Source organism: Lepidothrix coronata, unplaced genomic scaffold (genome assembly GCF_001604755.1).
Source record: "Lepidothrix coronata isolate B3197 unplaced genomic scaffold, Lepidothrix_coronata-1.0 Scaffold250, whole genome shotgun sequence".
Taxonomy (NCBI): domain Eukaryota; kingdom Metazoa; phylum Chordata; class Aves; order Passeriformes; family Pipridae; genus Lepidothrix; species Lepidothrix coronata.
Genome location: NW_016690430.1, coordinates 766082 through 789225, shown reverse-complemented (window position 1 = coordinate 789225; position 23144 = coordinate 766082). Strand labels below are relative to the sequence as shown.

Sequence of the window (23144 nt, the reverse complement as noted above, 5' to 3'; positions counted from 1 at the left end):
GGTTAAACTACAATAAACTCTGACTTGTTCTACACCCAAGTCATGGTTTTGAAGAGTAAGATAAATATTAATATAATCAATCAGAAAAAAAAAAATTTAAAAGAACAATAAAGACATTTGAGATTAAAAAAAATAAAATATGACTAAACGTGTAATCATCATCATGGCCAGGCTTCGCGAACGAAGATTAAGGAAGGCTCTGTCCACATTTATTACAGGCACGCTGGTGGCTAATGAGGCCAATACGAGATAGACATTAAACGTGTAATACAGTTTGTACAAAAACGGATCTCAGGGTGAAAATTACTGAATCTTACCCATATTTATACCCTAAGATTCAAGCATGAGAAAATCACTTATGAAAACCTTTATGTTAATTGTTAATTACCCCACAGCATGCAATACTGCTTAAAAATACCCATACTGATGCCAAATGATCTAGCATTGGTACTAAACATAGCATAAACTTACTCCATTGAGATGGTGTGCCTCCATCACTTTCAGTTGTGCAGGACAGACCACTGGGTTAAACACGATAATAATGCTTTGGCATCCACTGTAACTCTCTAAGTGTTAGCTTGGATTTATTCACTTGGCATCACATTGTGCCAGAAAGAGGTACATTTTATTACAGTCAGAGTAGGTAGATTCAGTAGATGCAAATATCTTAAAGCTTTGAAAATAACAATGGGTAGTCATGTGAAAAGATCTTATACTGAGGTATAAAGCTTTTTTTACCAGAAGACCATTACTTCACTTCTTCAGTGGTTCTGTTACTATCAGAAGGATTATTAGTGATTTATATGAAATTGTTTAGATGCTGGTCCAGTATTCAAATGTACCTATCTATGATGTATGTAGATGTATTCCAACAATATCAGTAAGGTTAAAAACATCTGAATGAACTGCTGAGTTGACAGGAGGCACTCCAGAAAGCAGATAAAGGAATAAATAAACTGCACTGATGAAATAAGCATGGAGAAACTCACACCAGTCACACATACTTTGTATGACTTCTGGTATTCAGGGCTAGTAATTGATTCCTTTGCTTGTTAAAGATTTAACTAAATAAATATTTTCTAAAATATTGTCTTATGCATCTTGATTATTACTGTAAATGCAATATTGTACCACCATCTCACTCAAAACTTGCAACCTTACATCAATTCATTTTAAATAACATTACAAGTTTGTATATGCTGTTATAAAGGAATTAAAGAGAGATTTCAATTCAACATTAGTAACCTTGGAAAAAAAGAAAAGCATCATAGTATTTTAAATCTAGAAATAGTCTTACCTCTTTGCTTTCTTCCAGGTCCGACTCACTGCTGAACTCCTCTGTATTTAAATTTTCAAAATCTGATTCCCCGACAGCAATTGGCACTGTCACAGTGAGACTTGGGTTGTTTATGAATGACATGTAATCACTTTCATCAACAACATATTTTTCCACGCTGCTGCCTATGCCACTGGTAGTTCCATTCCCTTCTTTAAGATAGGCCAGGTTTTTACCTATGTCTACTATTGTATGGTTGGAAATACAGCTGTCTTTTTTATTGTTTAGGTCTTCAAGAGGTTTGATTTCATCTAAAACTTTCTGTTTTCTAACAAAGGCTTTTTGGATGAATTCACGCACTTTTCTCTTCACATAATCTATGCCTTTCTGAATCCTTGCCACAGCAATCTGGAGATTGTTCATTTCGTTATCATCATCTGTAGCAGCAAGGTTGTCTGAACTAAATGAGCTCAGCAGCAAGGCCAAAAAGAGGTTGAGTACCTAAAAGACAGTAAGGTAAAATATATTGGATCTCTTATTTTTAAGTCATAAAAGCAATTCCATTATGAGTTGTGCAGCATGACATAAATTTTATTTCACAGATAGTACTTTATTTCAACCCACTGTCCTGCTACTCTTTCCAGTCCATAATCCTTGTCCCCCACATTTTATTATCTGGCCAAAAACATTTTAAGCTGGTTTAACTTCACTAATATAAGTGAAAATCAGAGCTGTTCCTTGACTTTCTCCTTCACACTGGTAGTGTAGATCTGCTCCTCAAAAAGAAGAATGACACAAGGAGGCAAGATACAACATAATATAGTAATTTATCCAAGCTACATCCACCGTAGTGTTCATGGGCAGACACCAGTCTTTTACTGTTCAACAGACCATAGTTTCAGTGTCTCTAATTCAGAATACAATAAACCTATATTTGGCAAGAATGTATGAGTCTATTTTGGTCTTGAGCAAGAAAACTTGCTATGTGATAAAGGGTCCACAGGTGAGATACACCTCAATTTCAGGAAACTATTTCAGAATTACTTGCATGACATTTTACAAAAATACAAGAGAAATTTGGATTGCATGCAATTATGACAGACCATGCGAAACCGATTAAAAATCAGTTAACCTAAATTACATTTGTCAATTCTTCTTGTTCAAACTTGAAGAATATTTTAGAAGGTATATCACAGGAGTCTCACATTAGTCTGGTAAGAGTTGATATTTATGCCTGTGGTAAGGATATTTATAAAAATTTTGGATTACAGCAAAGAGAGAAGGGGATGCTAGCACTCAACAAGTAAGAACTACAATTAAGTATAATGGTGGTAAATCAGGTAAAATAATTGAAAATTAATGTGACATTTAATTCTGAAGTACTAGCAGTACAGGAAATTATTGTTTAGAAAAAATGAAAAGTGTACATACACAGAAGGTGTGAAAACTTGCAAGGTGGAAGCACTATAGAAAAGGGCATAAAGGCTGCAACAGGAAAGCAATGCTGGTTCAGAAATTTCATGTCATTTGGGGATGTACTACAAGGAATGTTGGGTGTAAGAAATGGAAATATAATTATTCCACATTATTAGTACTTAGGTCTCTATTCAAAATGTTGTTCAGGAGGACTTCAGAGATCAGTAGCAAAAGGGATAAATAGTTTACAAATCATCATCTATGAGAAAAAAATGAAGAGCTAGGCTTGGTTTGTTTCAGAAAGAAAAGACTGAAAGTGGAAACAGTAAGCTTTTAATATTATAAATGTTGTCATGAAGACTAACAGTTTCCACTATTGTGACCAGTTAGTTTAATTGTCTGTAAAAGGTAATTTAAGTTAGATGGGTTTTTAAAAGGCATTTTTAACTCTAAGCATAATTCAACACTGATCTTGCTAAAAAGGTTTTAAACTTACTGAGATTTAAAAGAAAACGCAGACAAATATTTTTCATAAATGATCAAGGTGTATTTGAATCTGGTTTAGAGAAAAGGCAAATGAACTACATGATCTCCTGAAGCCCTCCTCCGGTCTTCTTCTCTGATTTCTAAATCATAAAAAATAGGAAGTACGTTCTAAGAGTTCTAAAAAATCCCCACTGATTACATACCACTAGGTTTCCAATCACCATGACCATCATGAAGACTGTAAGGCACATGGTTTGGCCAGCAACCTCCATGCAGTCCCACATCGTTTCTATCCATTCTCCACACAGCACTCGGAATACAATCAGGAAAGAGTGGAAAAAGTCATGCATGTGCCAGCGTGGAAGTTCACAATTATCAGAGATCTTGCAGACACATTCCTTGTAGTTTTTCCCAAACAGCTGCATCCCAACCACAGCGAAAATGAACACAATGATGGCCAGCACCAGGGTCAGATTGCCCAGAGCCCCCACCGAGTTGCCAATAATCTTAATCAGCATATTTAGAGTTGGCCAAGATTTTGCCAATTTGAAAACTCGAAGCTGCAAAACAGAAGAATGGTATACAGTTATTCATGCTGCTAATTGTAATGAACTTACTACTATACATTTCATATTTCAGTTACCCTGTGTCTAAAGCATGTCTTATGTAACCTTTAGAAATTTTAGTTACAAAATTTCTGTTTCCAATTCTTTGTACAAGACAACACATCAGGTCTTAAGTCCTGATTTAAATGATAACAAATCAAAAATACTGTCTTCTACGTTTATTTCAATTACATTGCAATTATCACAGTTATCACTCCAATTCAGACTTTGCCTCTTTTGGTGATCTTAGATATTTACAAAAAAGCTGTATTTGTCCGACAAGGTGGACAAAACAGTCTTTCTCCTTTAGTTAACTCTAAGAGACTATTACTAAAATAAATGAGCACATATGAAATGTGATCAGTGGAATAGGATCATAAATTTATAGACACTTCCAGATCACTTTCATATTAAGTGGCAGTGAGATAGAAGAAACAGTTTTCCTAGAAAGAGAAACAAGCTGGAGTTGTTAATGTCAGACATACAAGTTACTCACAAATATCTTTAACAATATCTTTTCTGTCATTTAAAATAAATGTACTGTGTCTTACAAAATTTGTCCTACAACATAGAGGAGAAAAAAAGGAAAGTATACTAAAGTACAACTTAAACCAGACAAAAATGAAATTACAGGAAAGTTACAGCAAGTGTTCAGACAAGAGGAGAATACTAAAATGAATTTAAAACTAAATATTATGTCACAAGATGAAATACAAATAAAATACATACATGTAAATTTAAAACCAGAATTCTACTACTGCAAGAGAAGTCAGATATCAGATAATCCAGAAAGACATCAGACTTTTGGCAAAGTGGAGTATAATGTTACACACAGAACAAGAAAACATATGTATTTAAACCCCCTCCTTTTTTAAAGGGGATTTATTTAACTTTTATCGAAAGTTAAATATTTTTTTTGCTTTATTTAAGGCAAAAGTTCAGCTTGATGACTAGGAACTCTAGCTTCATGTCTCTTACTGTGTAGGTCTTTTCAGAAGAGGATTTGGCCATCTACTTGCATGCTAACCTAGTCTGCAGCAAGACTAAGGTTTTTAAAGCTCCTGTTAATGAAAGAGAATATCTAATAATAGACAGAAATATTGCAGTGACTTCTGAACAGAAAAGCTGTGTGACAGCAGATGGACCTTGCAGAGGATGGCAAGAAGGCTGGCAGTGATGAAAGACCCCTAAACAAAGAAAAATCTTAACACTACCCTCTTTTAAAACTAACCATGCAAACCAATTGGCAATGGAAGTCTATAAGCTAAAACTGTCAATAAACTTTTACTAACTAACCCATTATTTACTAATTGATTTACTAATCTTCAGGCATAAGTAGTGAGGGCCTGTGGCTCTTGCATTTTTCATTTCCTCATCTAGGGAGAAGACTCTAAGAGATACTTCTATTAAAAAAAGTTAACCCTTAAAGCACACTTACTGCAGGAATAGAATTGATGACAATTCTAGAAATTCAAGACAATGTCTTGAAGGAGAAATAGATGTTACTAAGATGATATGTAAAACAAACTTAACATAATAGATACATGCCATCTAGTGGGTATGCAAGCATTTTGTAAATTCTGAAAAGATCTTCTGTCTTAGCCAAATATATAAGGTACTAATGAAAAATACACAAAATATAGATGCACAAATACAAAAAAATAACATAGAAACATATTTTATTTAGTATACTTACCAATCGGAATGATCGAAGGACAGATAATCCTTCCACATTTGCAAGGCCAAGTTCCATTAAACTAAGACTCACAATAAAACCATCAAAAATATTCCAGCCCTCTTGGAAATAATAATAAGGATCCATGGCAATTATCTTGAGAAACATTTCTGCTGTGAAAATTCCAGTAAACACCTGCAAAGAAAATACAGTATCTTACTCCAATTTAATGAGACAATATTTAAAAAGTAAAACTACTGGTATCAACTTTTGGTAAGTTATATTTTCAGCAAGCAATTCATGATAAATCTGAATAGTTTCTTTATATGGCCATACATTGGGGTTAGGAATAATATTCAAGATTTGAAGTTCACATATGCATTACAATGGTTGGTTTCCAGAAAAAAAAGAGGTACATGGGAAAATGAGGGTTTTATCTAGCCTGCTAACATGCATGTGTGCCAATACAGACAATCTCTTAAGATTTTAATGCCCTGTAGATGCCATGTTTGCATGTAGGCCATCTTTTTGCTTCTAGTGATAAAGATAAGTTTATGATAGGGACAATTATTTCATTAAGAAAAAAAATTACACTGAAAGTTGAGAACTGTTCTTCTTCAGATAACCTGTGGAAGGCACTGTCATTCCATTTCTCCAGTTCCTGCAGAGTTGCAGTAAATCTGCCATGCTTACTGGGTCTTTCTCCCCTACAATTCCCTGAATACCCAGAACCTCGGGAGGTGCTAGTGAGGAGCAGAATAACTGTGGGAAAGGAACTAACATTTCTTATGACTTGTAACTATACATCCAAGAAGAAAATAAAAATTTCTTTAACCAGCTTCAATGACAGAAGTTGAAGGTTTTAAAAATCAGTAAATCTTGCTATCTTTTGTTTTGTAAAGCAAGAGTTGTGAAATCCAAAAATGTCAACAGCTTAAATGTAAATTAAATTCAACCATCCCAAGCCTACAAATTGGTCAACATTTTCTTCTGTGCATAGGTCACAGAAGAATTAAATAAAAATGCATTTCACATACATGGCACATGATGAAAGACTTACAAGGTTTCCTACTGAAAGCACACCGCTAAACTGTTCTGTCATTGGATAGTGCTCCATGGCCATGAACAGGGTGTTTAGGACGATGCAGATAGTAATGGCCAGATCAACAAATGGATCCATCACAATCAAATTTACAATATGTTTGACTTTCAGCCAGGGAGTACAGCAGTCCCAAATCAAGCAAGTGTTAGCAAATTTATACCAGCACGGTGGGCATTTCTGTCTGGATTCTTCCAGTTCTAGAGAGAAAAATGAAAATAACATTTTAAACATGTTTCTCTATTCCAGCATCACCTGGGTATTTCCTTGAAGCTTAAATGCTGTTTTCCAAGGTACTGTTGATCAATTGTGTTGATATTTTGAAACTAAGACTGCAGTCAGTCAAAAGAAACTACAACTTCTTTTGTAATTTGTAAAAAATGGAAAAAAGTATACTAAAGATTCAATAGATAAAAGAACTATTCATAAGCTACATAAGATGCAAAAGAGAAATTTGTCTCAGAAATCTGTCATACAGGCTGGTTGATGAGGGGATTGAGAGCAGCTTAGCGGAGAAAGACTTGGGGATATTGGTGGATGAAAAATTGAACATGATCTAACAATATTGGTCTTAGCTCAGAAAGCCAATCTCTTCATAGGCAGCACCAAAAGAAGTGTGATCAGCATAAGAAAGATGTGGACCTCTTACAGCTAGTTCAAAGGAGGCCACAAAGATGATCAGGGGCTGGAGCAACTCTCCTATGAGGACAGGTTGAGAGAGCTGGGGTTGTTTATCCTAGAGAAGAGAAGGCTCCAAGGGGACCTTTTAGTGCAGCCTTCCAATACTTAAAGAAGGCCTGCAGGCGAGATGCCCTGGTACTCTTTATCATGGAGTGGAGTGATAGGATGAGGGTTAAGAGCTTTGAACAGAAAGAGGGTAGATTTAGATTAGATATTAGGAAAAAATTCTTTACTGTGATAGTGAGGCACTGGCACAGGTTGCCCAGAGAAGTTGTGGATGCCCTCTCCCTGGAAGTGTCCAAGGTCAGGTTGGATGGGACTTTGAGCAACCTGGTCCAGAAAAAGGTATTCCTGCCACGGCAGGGGGTTTGGAACCAGGTGATCTTTAATGTCTCTTCCAACAAATTTTTTTAAAGTTTCCTCATGAAAGATAAACATTTAGAGCAAACCTGAAGTCAGATAACTATTTAAACAGCATTATGGTCCACATGTCCACAACTGCTTATTATTACCTTCCAATCTGCTATTTTGAACACAGAAATTCAAGCCTCAAAGTAATGTTTTGTCCTTTCTTACAAATAGTTGTTTAATTCTCTGATTCAGGTTCATTGCATGTAGTCTTAGAGAAAGAAGAATGTGATCCTTCCTTTGTGAAACAGTATGTCTATTGAATTGGCAGAAGGGGATTGTTCTACTGCAAGAAGCATAGCCATTTCAGTAACCTAAAAAGAGCTTTTACCCCAAAACATAACTTTACTAGAGAAAGACTACATTGAACAATTGTTTTCACTTGCATTTAAATTAGGAGCTTGCTGTTTCTACCTCAAACCTATCAGTATACTGCAAGCTTGACTGTTTTTCCAAATTTAGCAGTTCCATATTAAAAAACAAACAAAAAACCTACCTCTATATAGAAACCTCTTCTTGTCTGTACCCTCTAGGCTGACATAGCTGCCTCAAAACGCCACTACTACTTAAAGTTTCACACATTTAATAGCACTTTAAGGCACTGTCATACAAAAAGATACGTGTTACATACCTTCCATTGTGTTTGTAAGCATGCTGGCTATACTCATTGCCCTTTGCCTTGCACTAGGATCTGTTAGGTAGTCCATAGGAACATGGTAAGAACTAGATCGTCTCTTTCTTAAGTCAGTTTCTGTAGTAGTGCCCTGAAAATAAAACACCGATAAAATAGCTCATTGATGGTTCATTTAATAAGAATAGCACTTAAATTATTGTAGAAGCATACTGGTTTAAAATACTGCTGTCACACACCATGCTCCATTCATGCTGTGGCTTTGCAATACACTAATGTATGCCTAATTTTGTATAGAACAAATAGTCATATACTGCAGTAGGATTGCTCTTGTGCCTGAAGAATATGTTTTTAAGTATTTTGCTGAAACAGGGCTGGACATTAAAACAGATTTTAGACTATAAACAGTTTCTAAACTCTAAAATTTTTCACAATGCTTGTCAATGAGCTCTGCCATAAATATCTTTCTAATTAGGCAGTGAAGTCTTTTTCTAAACATGAAAATGCACAGCCCACACAGCTAGCAGTAAAAGAACAAAGAGTAACTACATTTTAAGATAACTCTTAATTTAGAATAAATTATTGATTTCCTAGCACATTTTTTCAAATGAAATAGAAGAAAAAATATTTAGTAATGTTGACAGAAAAAAAAAAAAAACAGAAAAATTAATAACATTACAGGAACACTATCACAACCCATGTAAGTTGTAGTATCAGGGTTACATCAAAAGTTTCATGTATGGTCAGTGGGAAGTTAATACTCATTTAATATATTCCATTTTAAGTAAATATAATTAATTTAAACATATATATTAAAGATATAATTCTATATATAATTGACATATTATATAATATTATATACAATAAATGTATTGTATATTAAATATAATAAATATTATTAAGTAAATATAATTAATTTTTTTCCATTTGGATATCCTTTCAAGTACAGAACCTTCCAGTTAAGTCTAAGAATAATGAATCAATGGGTGTATGACTACACAGACTAAGTTTACTATGCAATTCTGTTAATTCCCAGAAAATTAGCATGTATTTTCACATATTTAGTCAATGAGTGGTTGACAATTTCAGTTTTTCCTTTAGCTTATAACTGGAATATATGAAAGGAGCATTCACAGCTTGGCCAGAAAGGTAATCATTGCTAAAGTGACTAAATTTTGTAGAAACAGTTGCTGATCCTACAGTGAGAGAACATCATGCCTGAGCTATTGCAGACTTCCTTACATTGCTAGCAGAGGCTGCTTTATCAATCATCACCTCTGGCAGGAGCTGTCCAGTAGGCGAGGTCAGAGCTGGCGGCCCACCGACTAAAGACACTACTCCGTTGCAATCCACAGTGCTGTGCATTTTCCCATTTGCTGGAAGTGCAGGTATTGTTCTGGATGACCTACTGGCCTGACTAATGTTACTGTTGCGCCGTTCACCGTGTCTATGAGGAACAAAGAGAGAATCTCTTCTGCTCTCATTGTCTTCAAAAGTGCTGTGCTCATCATCAGCGAAGTCATTTTCTGATCCTACATCCTTTGCTCGACCTCTGAAGCTGAAAAGACTTGTTCTGCTGTTGCGCCTTGGGGAGAACAGGGAGCCGCGAATGCTCAGCAAAGACTGTAGGCAAATAAAAACAATTATTATCAGATGAAAATTCTTTAAAATACAACATTTTCATATAGAGAAAAAACCCATAATGTCTTAAAGGGTAAGGTAATCTACAAAGAAATGAACTGGTACAGTCCCCCCCTAATACACTCCCTTTTGGGTAGTAAACAAAGAGCACATAAGTGACAGACAAAGACTAGTTATTTTACTACTTTGGATATATGAAATCAACTGGTTTAATTAGAGTAAAAGAAACTGCTTTACAGAATTGTTTCCTCTGCTATTCTGCCTGTGTTATTACCAACTGTTCACAAACTGAGTAAGTGTATCTAGACACTGTTTACTCCAGGTTGGCATTAGTCTGACAGGCTGAGTAAATAAAATTTTAGGCAAATTGCCTGTGACTCAGTCTGCACACAGAGGTAGCTCCCAAATACTGCCTAGTTTAAAAAAATACATCTCTTTTTAGATACTAGGCAAGTAGGCCATAAAAAGGGTTTGATTTTTTTTTTAAAGTCTCAGCTATCCTGAATATGCAAAGATACGCTTGTAATCTTGTATTAACAGCTTTGCTAATCTTCATCAGTTTACTCATGTGAGTAAATGTTCTGCTATGCGAGGATCTTATCAGGGTCAGAATAAAAATAATGCTCTAATCTTACAAATAATTCTACATGTTCTTAATTTTAATTCATATCAGTAATTGCCTTGCTTGATTGATTAGCATTAGCACCTGATTTCACCCAAGACCTCTATGAACAGCAGAGGTGATACATAACAAAGCAGTCAAAGCAGTGTCTTTGTTTCTCTTCTGCAACTTATCTTTGTGGATCTGAGCCCCACTGTTCTGGGTACTGCAAAATGCAGAACAAAAAGGCACTCTGTAAAGAATTTATCATCTAAGTGTAACACAACAGATGAATACAAAAAGAGAGGGAGTACAAGGAGGCAAATTGATGAGTATGATAAACAGTCATCTTAGCTCACCTGAAGTCATTTCCCTGTCAAGCTTTCTGTAGGCAGCATGGTAAAAGAGAGTTTTAAAGAGGGATTTGAGGAAAGCAATGAAGTGTTCTGTGAAAACTCATGGGAGCGTCTTCCAAGCATGAGGGGGCAGCATACCAGAAAGAGCTCAAAGAAACTAGTTTGAAAATTTAACAGGAGGTTATGGATGCTGGCATGGGTCAGTCAAAGCTGGGATTTCACTTGTTTACTGTAAGTAGACAAGGTGGGTTGGGAGGAACTTTAGGTACAGTATGTTTAATGGTATTAAAAAATTTCTTTAGGTAAATATGTTTACTAGCAGATTTGATAAAAGCAATGGGATAGGTTAGTGCGCTTTGCAACAACATTCTTGATGAATACAGTGGTAATTGGGAAATGGAAAGAGGCCCAAGTTAGACATGATTCACAGTTGTGGGTCCAGAATAGAGTTTAAAAAAAAAAAAAAGAAAAAGAGAGAGATAGAAAAATGAACTAGCAAAAGGCCTTGTGGAAATCCCTTTGAAACTGTCAAAGGGGTAAAAGGATCTTCTAAAGCACAGCTAAACTAGGAGAATTGAGAGGACAAAAAATCATGAATGTTAGAAAGAATAAGCTTTCAAGAGGAAGAAAATGGTCATTTACATTGAAAGAAAATGAAAAGTAAAGGAAAAAGTCAAAGATGAGGTACAAAACTGAGTTTTCTCTAGGAAAAAACTGGTGAGTGGAACTTCTGTAATAGTGGTTAGAATCCAGAATGAAAAGGAACTAAGTTCGGAAAACCAGAGGGGAAGGGATTTCTAGACTGTCATAGTCAAACAGCTGTAAATGAACCTGGGAGATGAAAAGGTTAGAAGAGCAAGTTGTATGAGGAATGCTTCATTTCTCACAAGATGGATGAATTGAACTGCAGTTGAATAAGGCTGCTGTTTGAATGAAGACACAGGCAAGAATATGCACCTAAGGGATCAGAAGATGGGTCTTCAACAGGAAGTTGAAGTCAATTGATACAGGTGTGAGAAACAGAATGAATCACAAACTAACTAAATTCAGCAATGAAGTCTTACAGAGATTAGTTAGACAGTTAACAACACAAAATGGTGGCAGACCAAGGAGGTGAGATGGGGGAAGGATGCAATACTATTGAAAAAGGAAGTACAACAGGAGTGGAAGGAGTGGCAGAAATAGAAAGTCGGAAACATTATATTCCCACCGTGGGCTGATCTAAGAAGGACAGTCCTTAATAAGAAAACAGTGGATGAAGAGGTCTGAGCTTCTTTGAGAATGGGAGCTGGAGAAAATGATACATTAAGAGAATATGAATGCTCATGATCTATTAAGGGATGAAACAGGTTTTCCAGAGGCAGTAATAGAAGACGACTAAAAGACAGGAATGAGTTTAGTAGTAATGACTAAAAAGAGGGAGAAAGCAAATCACAAAGATCAGAGAGAATTGAGAAGGTGGGGATAAAAGGAAGAAGCATACTGAGGTACAAAAAGAGCCAGAAAAAGGAGAGAATGTATGTGAGATCTGGACTTGAACTGCTGAGGGGAGAGTGAGAGGTGGGCAAACAAAGAGGAGCTTTGAAAACTGTAGAAGGGATAACATAAAACTATCAAAGGAAATAAATGTCTGGATGGGAGATGCAGATGGCACTCTGAATCACTGGTGTTTCAAGGGAACACATGCAAGGACACATTGCCACACATATTTCTATCTTCTTTAAGATAACACAATTAATGATCTCACAACAATTAATTTTTCAAATTTCACATGAACATTTATGTCATTTCTGATGAGCTTTTTGCATCCCAAATTTTAGTACTTTTCTCATTTTAAACATTACATTTCTTTTTATGTGTGCAGCATATTTTGAAGCCACTGATCATGCTGAACAGATCCAAATTCATGGGGAGATAGATCTATTTGCATTAAGAAACTTGAAATACAGCTCATGTTAATTACACACAAATTTTGAATTTTCACATATAAATTTAGAATAAACCCAAAGTCTCTCAAATTTTTACATTTTCATATCTGGCTGCAAGTTTTAACTTGGTCATACTTTGATTTAAGATGCTAATGAATCTGTGGTATCTTGCAAGAATTAACCAAACTACTTTACAGGCTTTTGTTTATATGATGAGTAGACAACAAAGCTGTTTAAGAGGTAATAATACTATGGTACCTGATGTGGGGAAGAGAATCTCTTTTCGTATGTCAGTCTATTTCCCTCAATGGAAAATCGGAAACCTTTCTTTTTGATGCTGTCCTCTGATCCAGATTTGTGAAAATCTTCCCCATCCTTCTCCTCGCCTTCAGATTGTTCTTTTTGCTTTTTTTTCTTTCTTCTATTCCTTCTCTCTTTAGCACTCTTTGAGCTCAGTTTTGAAGCCTCAGAAGAACTTTCGGAGAATCCACCTATTCCACCTACTCCACTATAATCTCTTGAGTCAGCTGCTGCAGCTGCTGCTGCCGCCTATACGTACAAGCATATATGCAATTTACAACATTTATACAAAAACACGCATTACTCACTATTTTACATTTATTGCCATTCTTAAAAAAAGTTATTTGTTTGAAATAAAAGTAATGCTTTGACTTCACTGAACCCAGTATATCACAAGAAAATTAATTTGTGAAATACCACAAGGTATCTCATAATCAGAGAATTGTGTTAAACTACAGACTATTAGATACCTGTTGCTGTTTGGTTTTCAAAATATGTGGAGCATTTTATTAACATTTCTTTACAAGCTGTGGTAAAAAAACCCAACCAAACCAAAAAATCCCAACAGAGAGCAACTAACCAATGAAACAAAAACCCCTGACTGCTGACTTCAGTCATGTCCTTATATGGAAGACATAGTTCATCTTCTGTGTTGGTGGCCACATGCTAGACATTATCAATTATTAGATTTGACAGCCTTCGAAAAATGAAAAGGAATTTCAAAGCAGTATATAATCATTACATCTGTACCACAGAAGTGTTTTCTTCAGTTTCTCCACTTTCTCCAGTTTTCTTTAAAACTGGAACACTATGGCCTTCTGCTGGGAGAGATGAGGAGGGAGTAGGAAAAGCCAAATATTGCTGAAGCAAAATATTTCTCCTATAGCACCTACAATAGTTTTGATTCTGTAACTTATATAAACAGAATTACTGTTTGGGGTTTTCTCCCCACATCCCCATCGCCATTTCAGACAATCACAGAATGGCTGAGGTTAGAAGGAAAGCCCTGGAGGCCATCGTGTCCAACTCTCCAGTACACACAGGGTCACCTGAAGCAGGTTGCCCAAGGACCATATCCAGACGGCTCTTGACTATCTCCACAAGCACTCTGGGCAACTTGTTCAAGTGCTCAGTTAAAAAGTTAATATTCACTTCCAGTTTGAAAATCCAGTGTTTTAGCTTGTTGGTTATCATTTTTGTCACAAATTAACAGGTTCACTCGAGCCAGCAGAAACAGTGCAATGGAAAACATTAAAGATTGTTTGCAATAAGAAGGAATTTATGAGACAGAATAGTACATTGTTAGGAGTAGGAGAGTAAAAGTATTCTCATATTTGGACATAAAGCATCCAATCACAGTCATGAATGGAAGAAGAAATTTTACTTTATAGGGATACCTGAGCTTCTTCCTGTTGCTTTTTCAGTTGTTCCAGCATTTGCTGAAATTCTGCTTCTTTCTGTTCTGCTTCTTCCATGGTTGCTTGATTCTGTTCTTCGTAGGCCATGGCAACCACAGCCAGGATCAAGTTGATCAGGTAGAAAGAACCCAGGAAAATGACCAAAACAAAAAATATCATGTATGTTTTCCCAGCAGCACGCAGTGTCTGGAGAAAAAGAGATAATACACATTTTTAGCAGACTTTGAATGCTGTTACATATTATGATAGCCTCTGTGTTATAATCTACAAATACATTATAAGACTGCTTTGTGTTAGCACAAGATTATTTAGTTACTTCTTCCATACAGAAATAATAATATATCCTGAATATATATGCAAAAATCTAACTTTTATGTCTACTATTGTCAAGGGAAATCAGATTCTGAATACTTCAGAACTTATACCAACAACAATCTATATATCTACATTATAGCCTTCAAATTTAATAGTAGTGGGGCCAATCAGCATCTTACCTTCTTGTCTCATCAGTCCCAAACTAGACTGCCACAAAGACAGTGCACTATATAAAATGTCACAGTGAACAAAATTACTGTCCTTCACACTAAGGATATGTGTAATTCAGGGACAAAATGTAACCTTTTCAAACAGAACATATTTTTACTAGACTGCAAATAAATTTCACTAGCATTTATTTACAGCATGTTTGGGTAAGAAACTTTAACAACTTAAGTTCATTTACACATTTGGGAAAACAAACAATAATGTTTAACCACCTTCATAAAAGCTATTCCTTATTATGTATTTAAGTAGCACATGGTAACTTAAATCATTAATATGGGCCTTACTGTTTAAAACAAAAGCTTACATACATGAAATTAAACATGATTTCTGGTCCAAAGGCCTTAGGGACATGTGAATGACAATAACTATGCAAGTACTATGTAGTAATGGTATTGGTGATGGTGCTGTTTATTTTAATAAGTCCTCACCAGCTGGTAAAGATTCTCCCAAAAGTCCTGAGTCATCAATCGAAACAGTGACAAGAATGCCCAACTGAATGTATCAAAACTTGTGTAGCCATAGTTGGGGTTTCTACCAGCTTTCACACATATATATCCTTCTGGACATTGACTACAAAAGAAGAGGAAATGCTATTTTTAACAACTACTCTATATTACCATATGCTGTAGTAAAACAAAATTTTTCAGGAGTACCAGTTGCTAACAAAACTATGAACAAGTAAAATTTTATTCTACACACCGAAGATAAAAATATATATCTTATTGTTTTTCAATTTTTAATTCCATTTCCTAATGATATTTCAATGCTTTAATAATATAATTAGTATTATTCTATCTACCTTTCCCCACAATTTGTCATAATAACACATCTCCACCAGGACAAGAGAAGAACATCAAGTAGCACGGCTGACAATAAACAGTTGCCAGCAAGCTGGCGGCAACATTTATGCAGATAGCATTCATGTGGTTACCTTTAGAAAAGTAGCCTAAGATGCAGATGGAAGTGCCTGTGTAAACTCAAATCACATAGATGGCTGTATTTAGGTATAGCTTCAAATGCAAACCCTTGGTAATTTGTAACTCTACAGTACAGTTGATATTAAAGTTGACCACACCTGAGCTATTCTAAGCAGCTAATTCTTTTTCCTTTATGTATAATGAAAAATGATGATCCTTTTCTTACCCTGCATCTGAGCTATTGCCACACAGCAGTGCATCATTTTGTCCTTCCAAGAAGTAGAAATGACCTGATTAAAAAAAAAAAAATCAAAAAGGTGATGAGAAAGGTAACATTTATGCCCAGTGGAAATTGAGCAATTATATAGACTTTTACACTTGAAAGAAATTAGCAGAACTAACAAACTTTTTAACTGCAACATACAGTGGTTAAGAATGATAAAAGCAAGGAAAATACTGTCTTGACAGGAAAATGGTTTTCTATAGAGTCCTAAAGTTGGCCTTTCTTTAGAAAATGGAAAGGTAGTTGCACAGTTAATTCTCAGAAACCTAACCAAATTATTAAGATACAATGGCTGGAATACCAAATTGTGTATGTCAGCAAATAGAAAAACAGCAGGAAAACAAGGCAAAGGATGAGGGCAAATCTCTGCCTTTGTGCATTTCGATATAGAATACTTAGTATTATTAATTTATAATTTTTCATTACATATTATTTTATCCAATTATTCCTTGAAAAAATACTGAAATTTTGCAGCATGAAAACAGAACACAACATGCTCAAGAAATTGCTAGCTGGATCTTAATTTGAGCAGCTGGGGGAGAAATCAAGCTTTTATTGTACATTACACAAAATTACTACACAAAATTCTATAGCAGAGGAATGGACTTCAAGAACCTATATGTATTTTTCAACTGGCTAACTACTAAAATGAGACAAAATATAATCTAAAGAGGTGAAACTCTTAAAAGCCCCTGACACATTCTTTTATTTTCTTTGTTCTGCTTTGCAGCAGAAAAGGAAAGACAATTTGCCTTCGATTTCCAGTTTGGGATTCTTATGGTAAAATGGGAATCTCTAGTGGAGATTTTTGGGTCAGGTGGCATATTAAGCTAAAGTTGCCAGAATTAGGTATGTTCTGGCTGTTCCCAGGAAGCAGATGGTTCTGTGAGATTCAATGCCAGCTGGCACAGACTATCTTAGCTGGCATGAACTAACTGAGGACTAATGCTAAGCAGACAAGCAGGGAATTGCAACCAGTTCCTATTGACTGCTTCTACTCTGTCACCACCTGTATACGACAGAGGCAGCATAAAATCTGCTTGTTTTAAACAGAGAGAGAGATTATGTGCATAATTTATACATCAGCAACCTAGTCTCAGATATCAGATAAGAAATCAGAGGATTTCCAGACATTCTGGTGATCACACAGTCAGACCCTGTGAGAGATCTAACCTCTACCTAAACAGTTCAAGAAGTTTAAAAATGCAAATAGGCTCCAAGCAGGACTTTCAAAATCGCCTGTTGGCCTAATTCATATTTTTATGTGGCACAGCTTCTCCTCTGGAGAGCAGAGAATCCAGTTAAACCATCCAGTCAGCTCAACTCTCAGCCAACTATTTTTGAAAACACTTAAATAAGATTTAAAAAAAAAAAAGATAATGATAAAGTAATAAAAATAGTCAACATGGGTTTGTAAAAAATATGCCATATATAAAACTATTCCTGTCTCCTGACAATTTAATAACAGGACAACAGTCATGTGTACAAGCCCTACATGACACTTCCATATGCAAATAAAGGAGATATTTTCTGGCTGGAAATACCACAAAATACTTGAAAAAAATTCTCAGAGAGGAGTCACCAGTGACCCAGTGTCAATTCATAACGATATCTCTCTGAAGATCCTCCAGGGATCTGTGCTAGACACAGTTTTCATAACAAGTTTCATTACCAACTCAAGACATGAAACAACAGAAAGAAATGCATCAAGTATTCTGAAGACATCAAGCTAGGAGAGATAACTGAAATTTAGAATGACCTTCACAAACAGACAAGCTGGTCCAAAAGCAAATGGATTTATTCCAAAAGAGACAAGTGCAAAATCCTACACTTGACAAGGCAAAATCAAATACGTAAATGTAAAACAGACAGGATGTGGCCACAGCCACCACAGTAGAAAAAGATGCAGTGACTGTCACAGTTGACTGTGAATCAACAATACAGTGCTGACATAAAACTGAGGTAATTTTGAAATGTGTTAGTAGGAATGTTGCATATATGGCACATGAGGTAAAGATACAAATTAGAAGTAATTGTTAGAGGAAGTAAGTACCCAATTTAAACATCTCATAAAACCCCCCAACCAACCAAATCCCATAACAAAAAAAGGCAATGGAAGAATAAGAAAAAAATTTCCCAGACTAACTGGAAAGAGTCCAAAATAGAAAAAAGGAAGTGAAAATAGGTATAGAAAATCCAAAACAGCAAATAGCATGGCTTGGCTTAGAAAAGACCAGAAATAAAGAAGATAAGAGTTTTTAAAGATCATAAAAGACTAATACAAATTAGTCTATGATTATCTTATTTCTAATTCTACAGGAGAAGCAGTAATATATTCAATCTGAAATTAGGAAAATGTAGGTCAGATATTTAGAAAAAAAATTTCTATTTGTGTAATATAGTACCAGAAACAACTAAAGGGGAATGGAATGGATCTGGTCTTCAGATGGTTTTATGAATAGTTTATCATTCAAAATTTCTTCATGACACTTGTATACCACAAGCATGCTGAGATGATAAGTATATTAAAAGATTACAAGGCAATGAGACTTGGATTCAAAAGTATTTAGTTCTTAAACTGAGGTTTTCTAACTTTCAGTGATATAGTCATCAGTTACGACATTTATACAGACTTTATAAAAACCCTGAGATTATGCCTAATTATGAAGTTAAAACACTAAAATACACTAAAATAAATAGAAGAGGCTTAATAGATAAATAGGAGAAACTGATACTACCATGATGAAAGACAGAATAGCAATCTACTATAGATATGTTCACAGTTGTTCTACCTGAATTTTAAAACTATTTTTGTTAACATGGTGGTGACATTAACTACCTAAAGCAGTAGAATACTGTATTATGAGATACAAAGGAGACGAACACGCTCATTTCCTGATTTTCCAAAGAAAGGAAACAAATTAAAAGACAGAAATATGGACTCTAATTCTTATTGTGCAAGGATGAGAAGCATGGGATAAATCTCCAGTATTGTCATACAGGCATGTCTGTGCTGTGCAAGAGAGCGTGATGCAGAGACACTCACCAAGTTGTAAAGAAACAACATAGTTGCATTGACGTGCTATGGCAGGACTCATGGGCTAACTGACGTTCAAATGTGGGTTTATGATATCGGGCATTAACTTGCACTAATCTAGCTATTACATTTCAGATCCTATATTAGGGCTGTCACTCTACTTCAGGAGGCTTGAAGCTAGCATAGAAATTTCTGGTTTAAGCTGAGATATGATTTTACTTTAAAAGTCATGTTCGGTAAAAGGTAAAAACATATTTTGGCATCCAGTATGGTATTATGAGTATGTTAAATTATATTATGACTTTCTTTTATTTACCAGAGAAAATGAGTTCTCTCATATCTGTTGGCCAGGCTACACACTTTTAAAGGCAAGAGAAAGATACTAATGTTCTTGTATCTGTTTAAATAAATTCCAGAAAACCAATGCAGCAGATTATATAATTAACTCTTACTTTCATCTTCGATGTACTCATCCCAGTTAAATGTTGTCATTGTTGTATTAATAAATGTACCATTTTCACCTATAGAGCTATTAAAGATGGAAATAACAGTTGTTTCAAAAGTAGAATTGTCTGGAGGCCACTGCAGACATTTATTCCTCAAGTTGCCCATGAACAGCTGCAGCCCTATCAGTGCAAATACACTCAGACAAAACACAGTCAGGATCATCACATCTGAGAGCTTCTTCACAGACTGAATTAGGGCTCCCACAATAGTCTTCAAGCCTGCAAAGAGAAAATATTTTTATTATGATGTTAAATAGATACTAAACACACAAAAAAAAATTCACTTCATTTTTTTCCTGATAAAGATTTCATGCAAAAAGCCTAGTAAACTACTCAAATATTTGTGATACAATAACTTTAATGAAAAGCCTTATTACTTGTGAAGATGAGTGAAAAGATGTAAGTTTATGCTTATTTTACAGTGTACAGAAATAAAAAGTAGATAATTCCGAACACATTGTTTATGCCAAAACAAGTGCTTCTGTTATCCATGCTATATCTCAACCCTACATAGAATAGCACTGTTCATTTTTTGCTGATGCTTCTTGCCCAAACCTTTCTTATATGAACCTTTTATAATGTATTCTACATTAGTAAACCCATTATAAAGACATTATAAGTGCATATTTAAATGACGTTGTAATAATCTTCTTACAATATAAGAGGGGTGATGGTTTGGAGAAGAAAGACATCTTTAAAACAATACCCCATGCATGGCCCATGCTATCTCTTAGAGTTTAATTTTTCATATGTGAGTTAAAACTGAATTAAGTTGCCATATCAAGTGCTTTCAATAAATGATAAAATTTGCATCACTATGAAAGCTTAAAATTAACTTATATTTAAAACATGTAAAGGAAAGCTTGATGTCATAAGATGCAAATCACAATAGGCTGTTTACTGCAAATATCCCATGCAAGAATTTGTTAAACTCAAAGGCTGATTTTTTTTTTAAAAAGAAAATACAACTAATACACGCATGAATCAATTTAAATAAAATTACATGTCTTGATTCCTGCTTTTTATTTAGTTGACAATGTGTAGCAAACAAGGCTTATGCTTTAAAAATGTGAATACAGCCTTTGTAGAACAAAAGTCAGCCTCGGTGTTTAACCTCGCTCTCACCTGGAATGACTGATATTGTTTTCAAAGCTCGGAGAACTCTGAATGTTCTCAACGCTGAGACATTGCCCAGGTCCACAAACTCTGTCACATATCTGTAATAGGGGAGTTCACACACAAACACAATGACAGCACACAAATAACAGTTGGAGATACGAGGGGCCTAACACCTTACACCAACTTCTTCTTACCTGGAATTACAGAAATAGTTTTCAAAGCTCTCAATACTCTGAAAGTTCGAAGAGCTGAAACATTGCCTAGGTTTACAAATTCTGTTACATACCTGTAGGATTAAATCACAGTTACTCAGAATTGAGGCAGATTTTATCCTATTTGCTTGGGTCTTTGATCAAGACCTCTTGATCGTTCACTGTATTTTGCCTTTGTTATAAATATACTTCTGCCCATAAAATTAAATAAAGTTTTATCAAAATAAACCACATTGACATGATGTTTGAAACCTAATTTGGTCAGCTATTAGCATGAAGTCAAGAGGATTCCTTTTAATTCTGGTATGCAGAAAGGAGACAGGATATGAACAGCTCAGGCTGATGGCATTCCCAATCCTAACGGGCTGGCACACCATGCTGGCCTCTGCAGCACATGCTTGGTTAGAAATACTAAAATGTGTAAAAGAAACATATTGAAACCACAGGAAGTCCAGGCTCCAAATGTTCTGGCTGACAAGATATGAGGCAATTTTTAGTCACTAATCTCATGCTATCAGAGAGAATATTTATTAAAAAAAAAAGTAGAAGACTTACGCAAATGTTATGACAGTGAAATCTAGCCAATTCCATGGGTCTCGAAGAAATGTAAAATCTTCTAAACAAAAGCCCCTTGCAAGAATTTTAATAAGTGATTCAAAGGTATAAATTCCAGTGAAAGTGTATCTGAAGAAAATATGCAAGACAGAGATTACAGGTACACACATTATCTTCACAGTTTATGCTTTCTAGTTACTTTATTTTCATTTTCTTCTCTTTAAGAGGCATAAGAATTTAATGGCAGTTACAATCAACTTTTTCTTAAGCATAATTTATACCATAAGGAAGGAGAAATGAAAATAGGATTAAAAAACTAAATAACAATCCATATCTTAAGTTCAAATTCTGTAATCTGTACCAATAAGAGAGACGCAAAATTCCCAGTTACTTCACTGCTGCATGTTTATGTCCAGTCTGAACTCACGTCATAACAAAACACACAGATGGAATATGTTAGGATTTCAGAAGTTGCTTCCAGACTAAAAGTTTCTTTCTTCAATGCTATTTTTATGGTGAAATGTTGCTTAGTACCAGGAGCTCACAAGTGCCAACCCTCATCAGCCCTCATTCATTATAGAGCAGGTATATCCAGTACTTCACTTTCAGCAAGACACAGTACTGGAATGAAACAAGTAATTTCAGATGCAAAATCATGTGCAAGAACAACCAAAAATATTTATGAATGCCAATAAAATTCAGCTACTCATTTTGACTAAAAAAATGTAGTTGAAATGTAAATTAAAAAAATATTTAATTCCAGCATTGTGTGTCATTTCAATCTTCTGTATCCAAATGACGTCATCTTGAAATTTAATTTAATTTATATTTTTAATGAAAAAGAATTCAAATTAAACTGCTTAACAAGCTTACTCCAACTGAGCCAACCTGAAAACCGTTTTCCAATGTGAATGTTTTCAGTTCAATCACTAAAAAATGTCTCCTGCACAACTTTACTTAACAGATGAGGACAAGTTGTAAATCTAAATGGCACAACACAAAACCAAGCAGAAATATCCAAGCAATCACTCTTTATCATAAATATTTACTACATGCTAGACATACATACAGGTTCGCACTGAACTCAAAATGAGAATGCCTTTGTTGACTTTAATAGCCCTATGATTTCACTTTTGATTACTGGAGATTAAACAGGTATGTATCATCCCAAGCACTAAGGAATGAAAAAGTACCAGAAGCATAAAATGCTATTGCAAAAATGAAGCACCATGAAGAGCAGTGTTTCACACCATGGTCTACAGCCTTGGAAGTGTCATTGTCCATCGGCACCATGTAGCTGACACCAAACCGGACCACTTAGCCAACAAGCTGACATCATGCTAACCATTTCAATACTTTCATTAATAGTTTATTTTGCATACGTGCTTTCCATTGTTAGATTGGCTTTGGTAAAAGAAAGCTGTAGTACAGTGAATACAGCCATCCATAAG

At 35.1% G+C, this 23144-nt stretch overlaps 1 protein-coding gene across 7 annotated transcripts in view; it reads right to left on the bottom strand.

The window, feature by feature from the left end:
- SCN2A (sodium voltage-gated channel alpha subunit 2) overlaps positions 1-23144 on the bottom strand; it is a 76573-nt gene that overhangs the window by 26220 nt on the left and 27209 nt on the right. For 3 of the 7 annotated variants that reach the window (XM_017835166.1, XM_017835167.1, XM_017835168.1), the window contains exons 5-17: positions 21694-21822; positions 20933-21024; positions 19754-20026; positions 16208-16271; positions 15493-15634; positions 14501-14707; positions 13062-13352; positions 9520-9900; positions 8278-8410; positions 6519-6757; positions 5480-5653; positions 3382-3738; positions 1298-1777 (exon numbers count right to left, since the gene is read on the bottom strand). In XM_017835166.1, coding sequence (XP_017690655.1) covers positions 1298-1777; positions 3382-3738; positions 5480-5653; positions 6519-6757; positions 8278-8410; positions 9520-9900; positions 13062-13352; positions 14501-14707; positions 15493-15634; positions 16208-16271; positions 19754-20026; positions 20933-21024; positions 21694-21822 — 2962 coding nt within the window. Of the gene's footprint in view, positions 1-1297; positions 1778-3381; positions 3739-5479; positions 5654-6518; positions 6758-8277; positions 8411-9519; positions 9901-13061; positions 13353-14500; positions 14708-15492; positions 15635-16207; positions 16272-19753; positions 20027-20932; positions 21025-21120; positions 21213-21693; positions 21823-23144 lie in introns of all 7 variants that reach the window. The other 4 variants (XM_017835172.1, XM_017835169.1, XM_017835171.1 and 1 more) reach the window with 4 other exon arrangements.